At 44.7% G+C, this 14,872-nt stretch overlaps 1 protein-coding gene across 8 annotated transcripts in view; it reads right to left on the bottom strand.

The window, feature by feature from the left end:
- Window positions 1–311: 311 nt before the first annotated feature.
- Window positions 312–14,872, bottom strand: part of LOC114852451 (protein unc-13 homolog C-like) — a 68,276-nt gene continuing 53,715 nt past the window's right edge. For 6 of the 8 annotated variants that reach the window (XM_055507623.1, XM_029144838.3, XM_055507624.1 and 3 more), the window contains 11 exons: window positions 13,377–13,454; window positions 12,722–12,748; window positions 9,885–9,973; window positions 9,431–9,568; window positions 8,860–8,983; window positions 8,365–8,424; window positions 7,229–7,309; window positions 5,174–5,321; window positions 2,406–2,498; window positions 2,046–2,205; window positions 312–1,919 (listed from right to left, as the gene is read on the bottom strand). In XM_055507623.1, the coding sequence (XP_055363598.1) occupies window positions 1,634–1,919; window positions 2,046–2,205; window positions 2,406–2,498; window positions 5,174–5,321; window positions 7,229–7,309; window positions 8,365–8,424; window positions 8,860–8,983; window positions 9,431–9,568; window positions 9,885–9,973; window positions 12,722–12,748; window positions 13,377–13,454 (1,284 nt within the window). In that variant the 3' untranslated portion in view covers window positions 312–1,633. The remainder of the gene's footprint in view (window positions 1,920–2,045; window positions 2,206–2,405; window positions 2,499–5,173; window positions 5,322–7,228; window positions 7,310–8,364; window positions 8,425–8,859; window positions 8,984–9,430; window positions 9,569–9,884; window positions 9,974–12,721; window positions 12,749–13,376; window positions 13,455–14,872) is intronic. The other 2 variants (XM_029144839.3, XM_055507625.1) reach the window with 1 other exon arrangement.

Below are 14,872 nucleotides of genomic sequence, written 5' to 3'. Positions count from 1 at the left end.
GACACCAATGAAGGACTACTGTCAGTGTAAATCTGCTTGATGGTCAAAAGGAAAAAAAAGCATAGAAGAAGAAGGACGTGAGCTTACCAGACACCTGCAGGTGGACGTCTTTGTTGTTGCTGCTGCATTGTGGGTAATATAGGCAAAAGAGAGCACAAAGGGTGAGAAGAGGCTTCCTCTGCCTCCTCTGTACTGGTTCCCACGGTTTTATACCTGTCACTGCGAGCCACTGTGAGACCAGCTGACATTTTAAATATGATGGTTACACTTGAATTTAGTAACGGTTGTTCAGAATGACCCAGATATTTGAACACATTTGCACATACTTTATGCACACGGAAGAAAAGTAGACTTTTATACAATATCTCACTAAATATATTTACATGACATACAATTCGCCATCAGTGCAATACATAGGAATGTTGCATATTTACCAAATGTTAGACTCTTTCCTTCATGAAGAAAAATAATTCCAGTGACAGAAGCTGATATAACTAATATAAAGTAACGTGGAACTTTTCTATTGGTTACCAGCTTCACAGGAAATAAAAAAAATAAAATTTTAGTACCACCCTATCAACAATCAAATATTAAGCATTGAAAAAGTAATAGATCACATGTACATATATATCTTCATACATATAATGGATTGCTTTTGTACAAATATTTTATATAACTTTGGCAGTTTCTCAGGAACAAAGTTATCGGAAAATATGAAACAATATCAAACTGTCAGCAATGTCATGTAAGCTTGCCTTCCAAAGCTCATGTTCACAGTGGTCATTCAGAAAGGCTGGAAGCCGAGAGCCGAAAAAAAAGGAACCCAAAGCCAAAGAAAAAGAGAACATTTCCATCCTTTCTGCCAAGACTGTTAGCACTGGAGGCCGTCGTCATTGTTGTCATGGTTATAAAATTACAAACACCTATGAAGGTTTACGTAGCAGTCATCGCCATTTAAGAAAACATGGTCTATTTTCAGGTCGACTTAAAATACAAACAGTTTCAAGGCAAGGGACAGGACCCTGCTTGGTGGTCACTGTGGAATCATGGGAGAGACGTGACTGAGAAGAGGACATGCACAACAGTGCTGTGTGGAAGAACGTGAAGCCAAAAAACAGGGGTGCAAACCGAAAAGACGCAGCAACAATCGAAACGCCACACGGTCAGAAAATGACTCACACCGGACAAAATAATCTAGCAAATTGGAAACATACTAAGTTCACCATATTTCATTTACGTTAGTTTTGTTCTTTTTTCACTGGTTTGGCACTTTATTGGAACAAATCTCTGTTCAAAAAGACTAAATGTTGTTGTACAAAAGGTATCCCATGTCTTGTTAACATAACTCGTAGAATATAGTACTTAATAGTAAGCATACGGTAAGTAAACACTTTTACATACTGTAGTTTTAAAATGAACATTCCAACAGATGTTTTACGCACATGCACAAAAACAAACAAACAAACACAACTCTCTCTCTTTCTCTGACTTTCTCGCCTCACCAGATCTGGGCCAATTCCTCTTCTCTTTGGACAATCTCATTCACCAACCTTTATTCTGAAAGGACGACTGCTGCCACTGCTCTGCTCCCCTCTCTGGCTTAAGACAACAAAGCGCTCGCCTTCGCGCCGCATTACGACACTTCCTCTGCCGAGCGCGTGTCCGTCTTGAGACGCACAAACTCCTTGGCCACCTCGTCGTGGGTCCGTTGAGAGAGTATCCTCATGATGGTGAGGCCCGTTTCGTCCATGGAGACGCTCCTCACCAGGGGGTAGCAGGCCGAGCAGCTGCCCTTGTCCGCCAGCTCCCGCAGCTGGATGACCGTCATGCCGATGATGCGGTCCTCGCGGGCAAAGCAGTAGTCCTTCACCGAGACGTGCAGCTCGTAGGCCTCCGGACCGTGTTCGTTGCTTAGAACACTGGAAACACAAGGGAGGGACACAGAAGGAAACCGCCGTTTGTAGACTGTCATTCAGCAGGATCGTGACACCAAAGCCGATTGGCCTTTGCTCCTGTTAGTATGCGACGAAGCCGTGGCTACTCACTACTGGAATGTTTCATTGTATTTTGGCGACCAGTTGTTGTTCTTGGTCTTGGTGCTGAATTTGCGCTTCTTGTCAGCCAGGTGTGGTCCCACAGCGTTGACCTCTACAAACGGACGGAACATAGCGTTGGTCTGCCAGATGAGGTTGTTCACTGCAATCACTGCGAAAGGAAGAGCAGACAAGAGTCAGTCAAGTCACAGACCTAAGGCAGAAAGAGAATCGCTACTTAAGAAACCATGTTTTGTATGCATGCATTTATCTTATTTCCATGGTAACATACATCTTATTGGTGTGAATACATCTGAATAGAAATCTGAATAGAAATGACCAAAAGCAGCTCTGCACAGAGAAAAAGCTCACCCTTCACGCTGACTTTGTGCTCTCCGGTGCCAGGGTGAGAGATGAGATTCACTTGCATCGACACCTCCCCCACTGATCCGTTTGATGACTGACCTGGACACACACCAAAACAGCAACAGGAGAATTGGAAAGAGGCAAAGTGAATATCAGAGAGAAGAGAGGGGCGGTGGAAAGAAAGACAGGCAGAGAAATGGGGGAGCTCAGGAAACAGAAATAAGAGCGAGGGAGAGGATTAAAGGACGAGATCCAACACTGTGGGTGCAGCTCTTTTGTAGAAGACATCCAAATCTAAAAACAGTGCGCAGTATAAATGCGTGTCAAAGCTAAAAACAACAAAACCCAGTGGAAAAACACAAGCGGAGTAGACTTGATTTAATCCCAAAGGCAGCCCAGCACTGTGAAGGTTTGCTCCACATTTAGGCCAAGCAGGAAATAAGAAACACAAGATAATGCCTGGATTGAAGGACGCTGAAAGAGGCAGATGGTGTGAAGGGATGCACTAAATGAACAGTCTTATATAAGAGGACGTATACGTCATCGAACTGTGCTGAACTCCACACAAATACAATGGAAACGCTTGATTTCACAACACGAGGAGCTAAAATGAAACACTCTATGAAGGAAGAAACGTCAGGGTCCGAGTTTCAAGCACAGGAAACTTCAACCAGCTGAGCACGTGTCCCATTCACACGGTGCAGGGAGCCTGGTCCACTCCAGCTGCCGCGTGTGACGCCCGGTCCAAACAAACAGATGTTGAACACCGCAGGGCAAGTGCCTGAGTGCCTGATGAAGAGGCTTCCTGATCCAATAGCCAATCAATATGTGTCAGACGTGCAGTGCCCATTATAGCTGGTAATAAAGAAACAAGCGCGTGATTTATTGTAACGATGCCCTGAGAGGACGGGGGACGCTCAAAACCTCCCTGCTGCACAATTAAGCCCTGGACTGTGTGAAATTAGCACAGCAATGCCACAGTACATTTACTTCAGACAACGCCTGAAATAAAACAACAAAAAAGTCTGTATGTTTCCTCACGGACGTCAGAGGAGAGTCTGCCAGCTTCTGCATGTGTGGCTTGATGAATAAAGGGCAGATGAGGAAAAGGAACATGCTAGTGGCAGCGAGGAGGGTCGGCAGGCTGACGTTTGGTAGCACTGCTCCACCGAGAGGCCTGAAACGGCTCGACAAGCTCAGCCCGCTCCAGAACCAGCACGCGCCCGCTTCGGGAACCAGCACGCGCCCGCTCCAGAATTGGCACGCGGCCCGCTCCAAAACCAACCCGCGCATGCTACAGAACCAACCCGTGCCCGCTCCAAAACCAACCCGTGCATGCTACAGAACCAACCCGTGCCCGCTCCAGAACCAACGCGTGGCCCGCTCCAAAACCAACCCGCGCATGCTACAGAACCAACCCGTGCCCGCTCCAGAACCAACGCGTGGCCCGCTCCAAAACCAACCCGCGCCCGCTCCAGAACCCGCACGCGCCCGCTCCAGAACCAACGCGTGGCCCGCTCCAAAACCAACCCGCGGTCAAGTGTGTCGGAACATTCAATGAAACCCGTCCACTGCGCTGCATCAAGCATCAGCACGTCCCCACGCCGTTCACAGCCACCTCACCACCGCCATCACATTAGAGCCTGAGATGGAAGGAGACAACACGAGGGGGGAGGGGGTGGAATTTGGAGGGAAGGGAAGAGGAGAAACACGTCTTAAAATAGCACGGCGGGGAGCACGGTGCGTCCGTGCCCATATGCACCACATCCACTGACAGCGGTGCTGGTCGGGCCCACTGGCCGCTCCGCTCCGCTCCTCTCCTGCCGCCTGCACGTGCAGCGTTCTGCAAGGCTGAACACACTGAGGCTAGCGGGAGCTTTAAAGCTTCAATGCCCCTCTGGGCTGAAATCCCTCTCGAATCTCTCCGGACACCTGGAGGCGTTTCTGCCTTGTTACAGAGCGAGACGGGAAAAAAAGTTCCGTATAGAGACAGATGAGCGAGACAACACATAAAAGTGGGTCAGTGATGATGGAGAGAGAGGAGGAGACAGAGCGCAAGTGGGAATTTGCAGACTTACACGACACATCTATAAAAAAATATGATAATTCTTATAAATTTGCCATGATGGTATCTTGATGTGTCTCTAATAAGAAAAGAAAAGGGGGAAGCAGCATGAGAGCATTCCAGCCCTTCAGGGTATTTGTTAAAGAGGCCTCTGATAACTAAGCCTCTTAGTTTTTTTAATGTAAACAGTGAAGAGACTAATGACTTGTACAGTATGGCGATATGTGCAATGACTATGATGTCCCCTGTTCACACAAAAGGTGAGGCCATGAATCCTGTGTCAGAGAAGCCTGCACACCTCTGCTCATGTCAAAACAAATTAGAACCATGTTCAACATTTAAAAATATATTTCAGAATAATGCGAAATTGTGAAGATTTGAAGATTAAGGATTAAACTGTGAACATCTGCAACACAATTGACTGTGCATAAAACACCTCGCTGCTAACGCTTATTACTGAGTGTAACCGGACACAGTATGTTTAGCACACGGTGCCGGAGCGAAGTGCTAACGTGCTGTTGTACATTTGTTTTCACAGTCTGTGCTTTTTCACACCTCTCTGGACGATTCCACTATCTAAGCATCTTTTTGTACCGTTTCTTGCTTCGTAGCAAATTTCCTTCTGCCCTGAAGGTAGTCTTCATGTGAGACAACACACGGCCCGAACTGCGAGCGTGTGAAACGCAGCGTTTGTACTATCAGTCCTTACCTTGAGAGGTTTGGGTGCATATATATTTCTTTATCAAGGCATCTGTAGGTTGAGTGTAAAGGCTAAGAGCATATTTGAGGGACTTCATATCGGGGCTCTTTTCAAGGAATGTTTTCTTCAGCCCGTTTCCTCCAGCATGGAAATATTGCTGCAAAAGAAAAAGACACTTTATAGTTGTTCATGACAAAATGAATGTAAAATCAGAGTGTCTAGTATGTGCTGAGAAGCAGCATGGGAGTGGCAGTAGGAGACGAGGGAGACAGCACTTCTCTAGCTAATTACCACGCACTTAAGATTGTAACCAATGCTCCCATGGTTAATGCACATTAGTGCTGATAAGTCTAATAGGACAGACAAAGCTTTGCTGTTTCCAGACTGTCACCACTCTCACATACTGGATGCAGGATAGTGGAGCAGATGCTGCTGACTTGGATGACCACGAGTGATATATAAAGGTTTAACAGCTGGGTCTCTATTCCTAAACCCTTTATTTTTGGTGCTTCTGTACCTTTATGCATCTTTGTTGTCTTCTCTACAAAACACTGGTAACACAACCCACACACGCTGTCTTCATCAGATGCAGACACTCTTCCAGCAGAGAGGCTATTGGTAAATATGTTTTGACTGGTGTCAGGTCAGTACTTGGCATTGACTTGATACAGTGTGATGCACTGTGCCTCATCAATGACTCATGACTCATCACAAAATAATGACTGACATGTGCCTAGCATGAACTATACATAGCCTGGTACCGGGTGAGTCACGGGTGGTGCTTATCAAGGGGAGGAAAACAAAGCAGCACACAGACAGTGTGAGCAATAGTACTGGTGAGCTACACTGCTGGTCTAATTATCAGCCCTGCCTCTGGTTCAATGGAATGTTTCTCATGTTTTACCTGGAATGGAACTTTGTCTTAGGAACAACTAGTGATGTGAGTGTTTATATTTGTATAATTCTGCACATCACCGGATAAAAATGTGATTTATTCTACTTACGTCAATGCAGAAGTAAGTGAAAAAGACGCAATAGCTCCCTTTAATCAACGGCACATTAGGTTAGAGATTATACAACATTAACAAGCATTCCAGTGGAGCTGATGTGTGTGTGTGACCTCGTCTGTGAGCATTTATCCTTTATCCCATCCATTAGTTTGGTTCAAAGTTCAGCCTGGATAAAATATTTTAGGTGGGATAATCCCTAAAATGCAAGCATGACCAAATGTACAGTAAGTTGAACATGGTTATTAAGCAAGCAAACCTATAAGCAGCACATTTATATCATATGTATCAGGCTTTTACCCACAACAATCACACCAGCAGGACAGGACTCCAACCTGCAGCTAGTCACGTACTGTATGTTCTGATGTGGATTAACGTTATTTATTTAAATTAGCTGTTAAACATCAAATATACTTTGTACAGTAGCATATTGTGCTGTATTTTGATGCGTCTGTCACATTTTTATTCTAGGTTTAAACTCTTGTGGCTGCAGTTTGATGAAGCACTTTGCGAGGCGACGGCCAATCCTCCTAAGGCACCGCTCATCGATGTTAATTGACTGCTCTCATTGGAATACTGATGAAAAGAATTCCAGTGACATGACTGATGTCAACCTGCGGGAAGTTTCCTGGGAGACAGCAGAATCAATTAGCTTTTTTCGGCACTTTATGATGCAGTTTTCTCCCAGTGGCGCCTCGCCATAACTCCTATCCCTGTAGATCCGAGGCTCAGGCTTGAAATAGTCTCAGTGCTGCATATTACAGTGAGGGGTGAGGGGCATGTTTCCTTATTTTGGATATTAATTAGATGGGCCTTGGCCTACACGTGTGATCTTATTAGTCTTCTTGAAGCTATTTTACACCTAAACAGCAACCTGGCTCATGGAGTGTATGTTTTCTAATGCGCCAGGTAGCTGAATATTTCATTTTGGAGAAGTCAAACCAAACAAGGACTGGGGTTCTTTTCATGCACATCCCTGCTTCTGCTGTGCCTTCTTTAGCTCTGCTGTCGTCAGCCATCCAACGTTTGCTGTACAGGATAATCAAGACAAACTCACCTTGATGGTAGGAAGCACAAGGTCCATGGCTGCACATTGGCGTGGAGTCAAACTTCTGGCTTCCTCTCGAATTACATGCTCCTGGAGGAATAACAGATGAAGTCAAGCATTCTGCCAAAACAGCAGCACAAGTCACATTCAAGTACTTTGAATTTAAGGACATGCCTTAAGGATATTGGTAAAGAACATCAGCTCAACCAAGGCATTAACACCTGAACGTTTACTGTTCACTAAATTGCAGTAGTTATTTAACATTTTCATAACTGTCTAATCTTTAATAACAATAGGTTTTTGTGGGTTGTATGTTTGAGTAAAACATTCTGGCAGTGCCAAACTTTATTTCTCAATTGTGTTTCAGGTAACACATGCAAATGTAGCTACAGATTTTAGAAAACAAGTACCAAAATCTCTGTCTATCTGGAGACAAGGAGCCTCAAAGGTTCGGCTGCCCTGAAATAACCACGGCTTTCTGAAAGTCAAGGGCACGAGTGTGAATCTGTGCCTGTTACTTGTTAAATGAAAACAACAGCCCAAACCACATTCACAATGTCAGCATGGGAATATTTTGAAAGACATTCAAGTCATATAACACTACCATACAATACAGATCAGACAATGAACTTGAGTAAAAAGAAAATAACTCTAATACAGTAATAAAGTCATAATAGGAAGGAGATGCTTTAATGCTTTGGAGGAACGAGAACACGCCCATCTGTGCACTGATGTACTGTACAGAACCCAGATGTTGCCTCAAAGGAAATCCAACACAAATACGCCAGCAAGTAAACACAGAGAGTTTGCCTCCCCTGTATGACTCAGAGCTGGAACACCTCTCTGAGGTACTGTCACACCGCCGTTGTTAGTAAAACCACAGTTTAACCACTGATCCATTCCAGTGCTTCGCTACACACAGCTCAAGGGATTAAACATCCTCTGGTCACGTCAGCAATTAGACACCAGCCTGGTTGTGTTGCACTGAGCTGTACTGCACAATACCAAAGCCTACAGCAGCTTACGTGACTCTGCTGCATTACATAATTTATTTATCCACAAATACACAGTTTTCCCTTTTTTGGCATGAACACGTTTAAGTGGTGGGCTTTGCAGTGTTCTCCGCGGTTTGATCCAAACCTTACCTTCAGCTTGGACAGCTGTCCCAAGTCCTTGGCAGCACTGAAGATCATCTGAGCTCCTTGCTGATGGACAAGCAGAGGTTTTTCAAAAATGTCAGAGCAGACTTCACAAGAATAATGGAGCGAGAGACACAAACAAGATGAAGGGGACAAATCTAAAACTGAAACAGTTTCTGCTAAAGTTCTCTGAGCAAAAGAAACTGCGAAGTTACAAAACTAAAGAATATATAAATGGGATATTACTGAGGTGAAAACTGTTAACTGGTCTTTTCCACAAAGTATTAAACTAAAATATCTGTGTGAACATTTAGTGATGCCATGTTTCCTTTGCTCTACAGAAGTTTGCGTTATACGGCAACAGAGAAACGCTGAACAGATGGAGGAAACCAGGATGAGACAGGTGGACAAGAGGAGGGAGATGGATGGAGGAGGACGACACGCCGGGAGATGACAAGAGTAACATAAAAGGGAAGGAGACACCTAATTGATCAAACTCACACTCTGGTCACTCAGCGGAGGCAGAACAACTGTTCTCTCGATGGTATTCAGCACGATTTTCCATAGCTCTTTGAGGACTCGCTTCAGCACTGTCTTCTCACAAATTTTGGCAAATAACATCAAACTGCAAAGTGGCAGAACAACGGCACTTGTCAGGTCAGCGTTTGAAATGTGCGTCTCAAAGACAGCGAACCGGGATGAAGGCTCCAAGTCGTTTTGTCTTCATAAATAATATGAATAGGTTAAGACAGACACCTGTGATTCATGAAATACACACAGCGGCTTTATGTTTTAATCCTGCCCTATTGTGCCAGCATGGTCTCAGAGACAGGAGGAAGGATTTGGCATTTCCATATCATTAAGAGGATTCCCAGTAATACCCCATTGGCCTCAATGTTGCTTTGACAAATAGTTGCAAGTGATTCCCAGAGCTCAGCTGAACAGCATTATCACTGAGTTTCCTTCAAGAATATCGAGGAAATGCAAATACCCTCATAAGATAAATAGCTGCCTACTGGACAAAAACGCTTGTTTAAGGGTAAATTTGAACCTTGACTCAGCAAACACCCACTTTTTATCTAGAAGGTCCATGAGGGGCCGGAGGACAGTCTCGGCGTCCATGGCAGCGTTGCTCCCTTTGGCCGGACCCTTCATCTGGACCAGCTCCTGGTTCATCTGCTTCACGCAGTCCTCAATCACAGGCTTGAAACTGGGTGAGGGGGAAACACAGCGGTTCCTTAAACCTTTTCTACAGAATGCCTATTTTTGGCTGCGCCAAACGTGAAGAGGCGCTCGCTCGCACCTGCTGCTTCTATTTGTTTGGTGAAAAGGTGTTGGGAACCGGGGGGGTCTTTTGTTAAGCTGCAATGTTTAGCATCTTGCTGTGTTCGCAAAGCACAGAGCACAGCGAGTACTTGAGTCAGGCGCCGTATTTATCCATCAATAACTAAGTGTCTGATGGCACAGTTTCATAGGAAAAACAAGAGATAAACCATGAATACAACCTCACACGGGCTGTCGCTCACCTTGAGCCGAAGACTCCGCTGAGCTCATCCAGTACCGTGTTGAGTTTATTCTGCAGCTCCTTTAGAAGATCACTGGCCTCTGCATCCAGCTGTCAATGGAAGACAGACAGTTAGCACATCATTAGGCTACACACACTAGCCCACACTAGACTAGAGCTCTGTAACTCTGGAGGACTTCAGCTTGGGTGGGAGTTTCTGGGGACATGACAGGCACAGCGGAGAGTAACCTGTCTTAGTGGTGGCCTCCCACGCCTTTCTGCCGCCATCTGTGCCGAGTGAAAGCCTGCATACCAATAGAGGGCCCACCTGCGAGCGATGCAATGGTTACTGCTTACCGGAACGTGATATGGTGTCAGCGCAGAAGCACCCAGCGCTTGTTCCCTCAGAATGGAACATGTTTGTGCTACTTACTACGTACAGTAAGTTAATGTAGTGAGAGTTTGCTGTGGGGCATTTAGAGCTTAAGGAGCAACGCTTGCTGTCATAAATACATAGACTTTGTATCTACACACAGATATTTGCACATGGAAATCTTCCTGACAGACTTCGGACTCGTTCATACAGTAAAAGGAAGATTCACAGCGGTTATGTACTCATGCAGAGCCTGATATGCATGTGCATGTAATGGATGTACAGATGTGGCCATGTTCGTGTTCATCTGTGGTTTTTGAACGTTCCCCTATGAAAATGCACGGATGGATACGTGTGCTGCGTCCGCGTTAGCGCGACCGTGTGTGCCGATAAATGCACATGCGAGTGCATCCGTTTGTCTCCGGGCTTATGAATTATGTCCACCATGTACAAATGTCCAAATATTGATGTTCTGGATGGGGGGTGGAGAACACAGGCCACCGAGGCGCAGTGCCTGAAATGGATGTGTGAAGCCAGGCACGGCACCGCATGCATGGCAGATTGTCACATTAGACCAGATAAGCTTTAGCCATCTCAGCATTCTAATGGCGGACGGCTCAGCTGGGAAGTGGATGAGTAAACTAAACCTTTTATAGGCGTCATTATGCTGCAGAACGTCCCATTGCAACACGGAAGGGACAGATTTATGTGTGTGCACAACGGGCTCACTCGTGCACACGTTCATGCTTGACTCAAAGTGACCGCAGATGGAAGATTGTTCTGTCACAGCGAAAATTGCCCACACAGGTTAGAGGTGTTATTTTACTCTATGAGAAATGGATAAAGTCTTTAAGTCTTTTCAGGTGATAACAGGAACATACTGTACTTTGGTCTTTTATCACTTGCCTCTGGCCTGAGGAGAGGTTTTATACTGGGCTTTAATCTGTATCCTGGCAGCCTCAGAAATTGAGAATCTGTAAGTCTCAGTCTTTATAAGAACAATGTATCTTAGAGAGACTGTTAACAAAGGGAATTCATCCTGCGTTTTGATAAACTCAGGCACATGTCACATAAGAGGACCTGATGCCCCACATGTCTACTTGATGCCTGCAACTATGTCAAAAGACCTTCAAGGGAGTTGACAGACATTTCACTAATATTTATATAAAAGATCTTTTACAATCTCAATTAAAAGATGAGACATAAATCTAAGACTATAATGATGATTAAATGCTGTGTCTAATGATTTGATGAGTCAGAAAGTTGTTTAAGCCTCCAAAAAACCTAGAAACTCTGCTACATGCACTGCACTTAGCCTTTCCTGACATTGTTGATTACTGCAATTAGGCTTAAAAGAAAAGAAACCATTGATTTCCTAATCTCAGAAGCAACTGGCGCCATAATACTGTAGCTCTTTTCACACCACTGACTGGCAGCTCCCTGCAGAGAGAGCAAACTCTCCCCTGGCGAACGGCCTATCAACTGCAGCCCAGCTCTGCTTCCATTTGCCTGTTTCAACAATATAATATCTGTCCACTGGCAGGCTGTTACAGCGCGGTTTGTCCTGACCACTGCCTAGAAATGAAGGTTTAATTGCCATGTCCAGAGTCAGAAAAGCAACAGAGCAACACCCAAAATAAAAGCTTGTATCATTTTGAGGAGATCAGTTCCATGATTCAACAAATGTGGGCACTGTAGGAGATTATTGCTAATCTCTATTATTGGTAATGCTATGATAACAGCGCTTGGTAATTACATTGACTCTCTGGGAGTTAATTGCTGATAGGGAGCTATTTTATACATGCTACTGTGCAGACAGGAAACAAATGGAAACGTTCACCTGAAAAACACTTTAACTAAATAATTATCATTCAAGAGAGTTTACGTAACTTTTTGAGTATATACTTGATCCAATAACAGTCAGATTTCCGTTTGACTTGACTTGCATGTAATTACTCTACAAACAAAGGTGATCTAAGAAGTTAGCAGCACTTCACCTGAGGGCACAGCTGGAGGGATTTATAGGTGTTTGAGAAGCTCATTAGAAATGATATGAAGATTCTTCTGTGAAGCAGCCTAAGGGGTGGATAAAGACGATCAAAGCCGCCGGCAGCAGGCTCTGGCTCTGCTCTTTGCATAAGGTAACAACAGACTGAAATAAATGTTGCACTTCGAAATTAGCCACGGTTAGAAAGGGGCCGATAGGAAAGAAGACAGCTAAAAATAAAGATGAGATCGAGTGGGCTGAGCCACTGTCTGCAGAGCGCCGGGGATGGCGAGCTCGAGCAGCCTGTCCAGAGGGGTGATGGGTAATTCAGATTCCGTATGCTCTGTGGCACATGCTGCTGGAGGGGTCGGGGCGGTGGAGTGGGGTGAGAAGCATAGGAGCGTGAGGGGTGGCAGGGAGGCACGGGGGAGGGGGCGTGCGTTTTCGTATCATTTGGTAAATGGTGGGAAGGGGTGCTGACGAGTCCTAAATCACACACCTTACAGAAGGACACAACCCCCTCCTCCTGGAGACAGAGAGAGAAGGAGCACAGAGAGGAAACGGGGGAAGTAGAAGACACAACGAAGGAGACAAAAACGCAAAGCAAGACAGGCGTTAGATACTGAAGAGAGACATGCATGTACGTAAGTAACAAGAAGCAGCGGCGGCTGCTTCCCGGTTCAGACTGAAAGACTGACAGGTCCACGGTGGTACAAACCAACACAGATTTTTAACAGAGGGGATTAGACGCTTGTTAGTGGTGATGGGGTACAAAGGAACCCGAGAGGTGAGAGTAGCAAACTGAAATACATGACAGATTAGTCTAAAACACGGTGAAGCACAGAAGAGTACAGAACTGAGGGAAGGATGAGAGCACGTCCCGGTCGGGGGCAAATTCACTTTCACTTTAAAGAAATGTCATGGGGAATGACCATTTACATAATCATGACACAGCATTTATTCCATGGCAGAGTGATGATCTGAGGACATACAGAAGTCTAAAGCCTCCGCATTAACCTGCTAAAGTGTCCTTTAATGAGAAACCGAAGCCCTGCAGCAATCATGCCAATGCCAGGCTGTAAAATACACTGTTCCCTATGGGATGAGAACTCTTCATTGACTTGGTTGAACACAGCAGACACACAAACACAGACCTGTTTGCCTCCCATGGACTCAAACATCTTCTCCAGTTGAACACGGAGCTGCTGGATGTTGTTGAGGATAATGCAGGGCTGTGGGAGAACAGGGGTAATTAGACCAGACTGTCCAGTGCTCTGATAGTTAACATAGCCAAAAACACAGCGCATTAATAGTTTATACACAGGTTTGTCACTAATGCACAACATCAGAAATGGCAAAAAGATGACAACAGCAAAATCCATCAGGGCTGATTTCCTGACATATCCTTCCTGACAAAGAGACAAGGCTGCTGCGCGGCAGCGACGGCGACAGCGGCGAAATGCAATACATTCAGAATTACACCGGGGAGAGAAACGCCGGCACTGAATGTGTCAGGCGCTATCGATTGTGGGCTGTACAACAGGTTTAGCAGATGACAGATAATCTTCAGACCGCTTTTTTTATGGACACTATAATTTTTGAGCCAATCACATGAACATCAAATGAACATTATTTGCTTCAAACCACAACTGGCAAAAACACGGCGCCCGAAACGATGTCATGGTGATGTGGTAGTGTAAAATAATACGCCTGCTTCCCACAGGGGACGAGTTAATGGTGCCTTGAATGTGAGAAGCAGCCAGTGGTGTCTCTGCAGCCGTAAGCAGGACAATGAGATGTTGGAGCTTAGTTCTAAACCTAAATAAAGGCAGTGGCTACTTTACAGAGCTGCATACATATTAAAAATTAGTGTATCATCGTGATGTGTTTTGTCAAACTGTTCATCTTAATGTAATATATTAAAAACTTCTACCTCTAGTATTTTTTGGAAATCTTTTAAAGCAACTCTTGCTCACTTTAAATTGCTGTTTTCGTTTGTTAGGAACAATAAACAGACATGCAGTGCTAACGCTCTTGGTAAAGACAGCTATGAAATCTCATGATGTATACTGTATGTCATAGTTTTTCAAATTTGATTAGATCAATGTGATGAGAAGTTGCCACTGTATTACATAATCCGCCCCAGGGTTTCTTTGTCACATCATTCCTCTTTGTTGCTTCAATCCGGTCTTGAGTAAATGTGTTTCAGGTTTTCTCTTGACATCTGTATTGAGCTTGTCAGCTGTATAAAAAAAACACCTGCCTCTTGTGCTGCCTCCTTTAGAGTTATCTCACACTTCAACTCCAAAGACCAGTGTGGATAATTAGGCCACTGACAAGGCTCTGTATTTAGTCATCTGTCACATTAAAGAATGGACACAGAGCCCAGAAAATAACAATGACTTTTCCCCTTCAGCTGGTGGCTGTGGGATGAATAATTGCTTCTCTGTTAGAAGAGACACTCTGTTAAGTGCATTAAAAAAGTCGGACCAGGGCTCAGCATGGAGACATCCACATGGTTTCCTTGACAACTAGTATTACAAGCATCATCATGGAAACAATGCCGACTAACCATTTTTTCATTTGCATCTCAAAAGACTTAATGTAACTCACAGCATGTCCTGTATTAATACATTAATACTTGTGTACA

Source organism: Betta splendens, chromosome 3, assembly GCF_900634795.4.
Source record: "Betta splendens chromosome 3, fBetSpl5.4, whole genome shotgun sequence".
NCBI classification, from domain to species: Eukaryota; Metazoa; Chordata; class Actinopteri; order Anabantiformes; family Osphronemidae; genus Betta; species Betta splendens.
The sequence above is the reverse complement of the archived record's forward strand: the minus strand, read 5'-3'. Positions and strand labels throughout refer to the sequence as shown.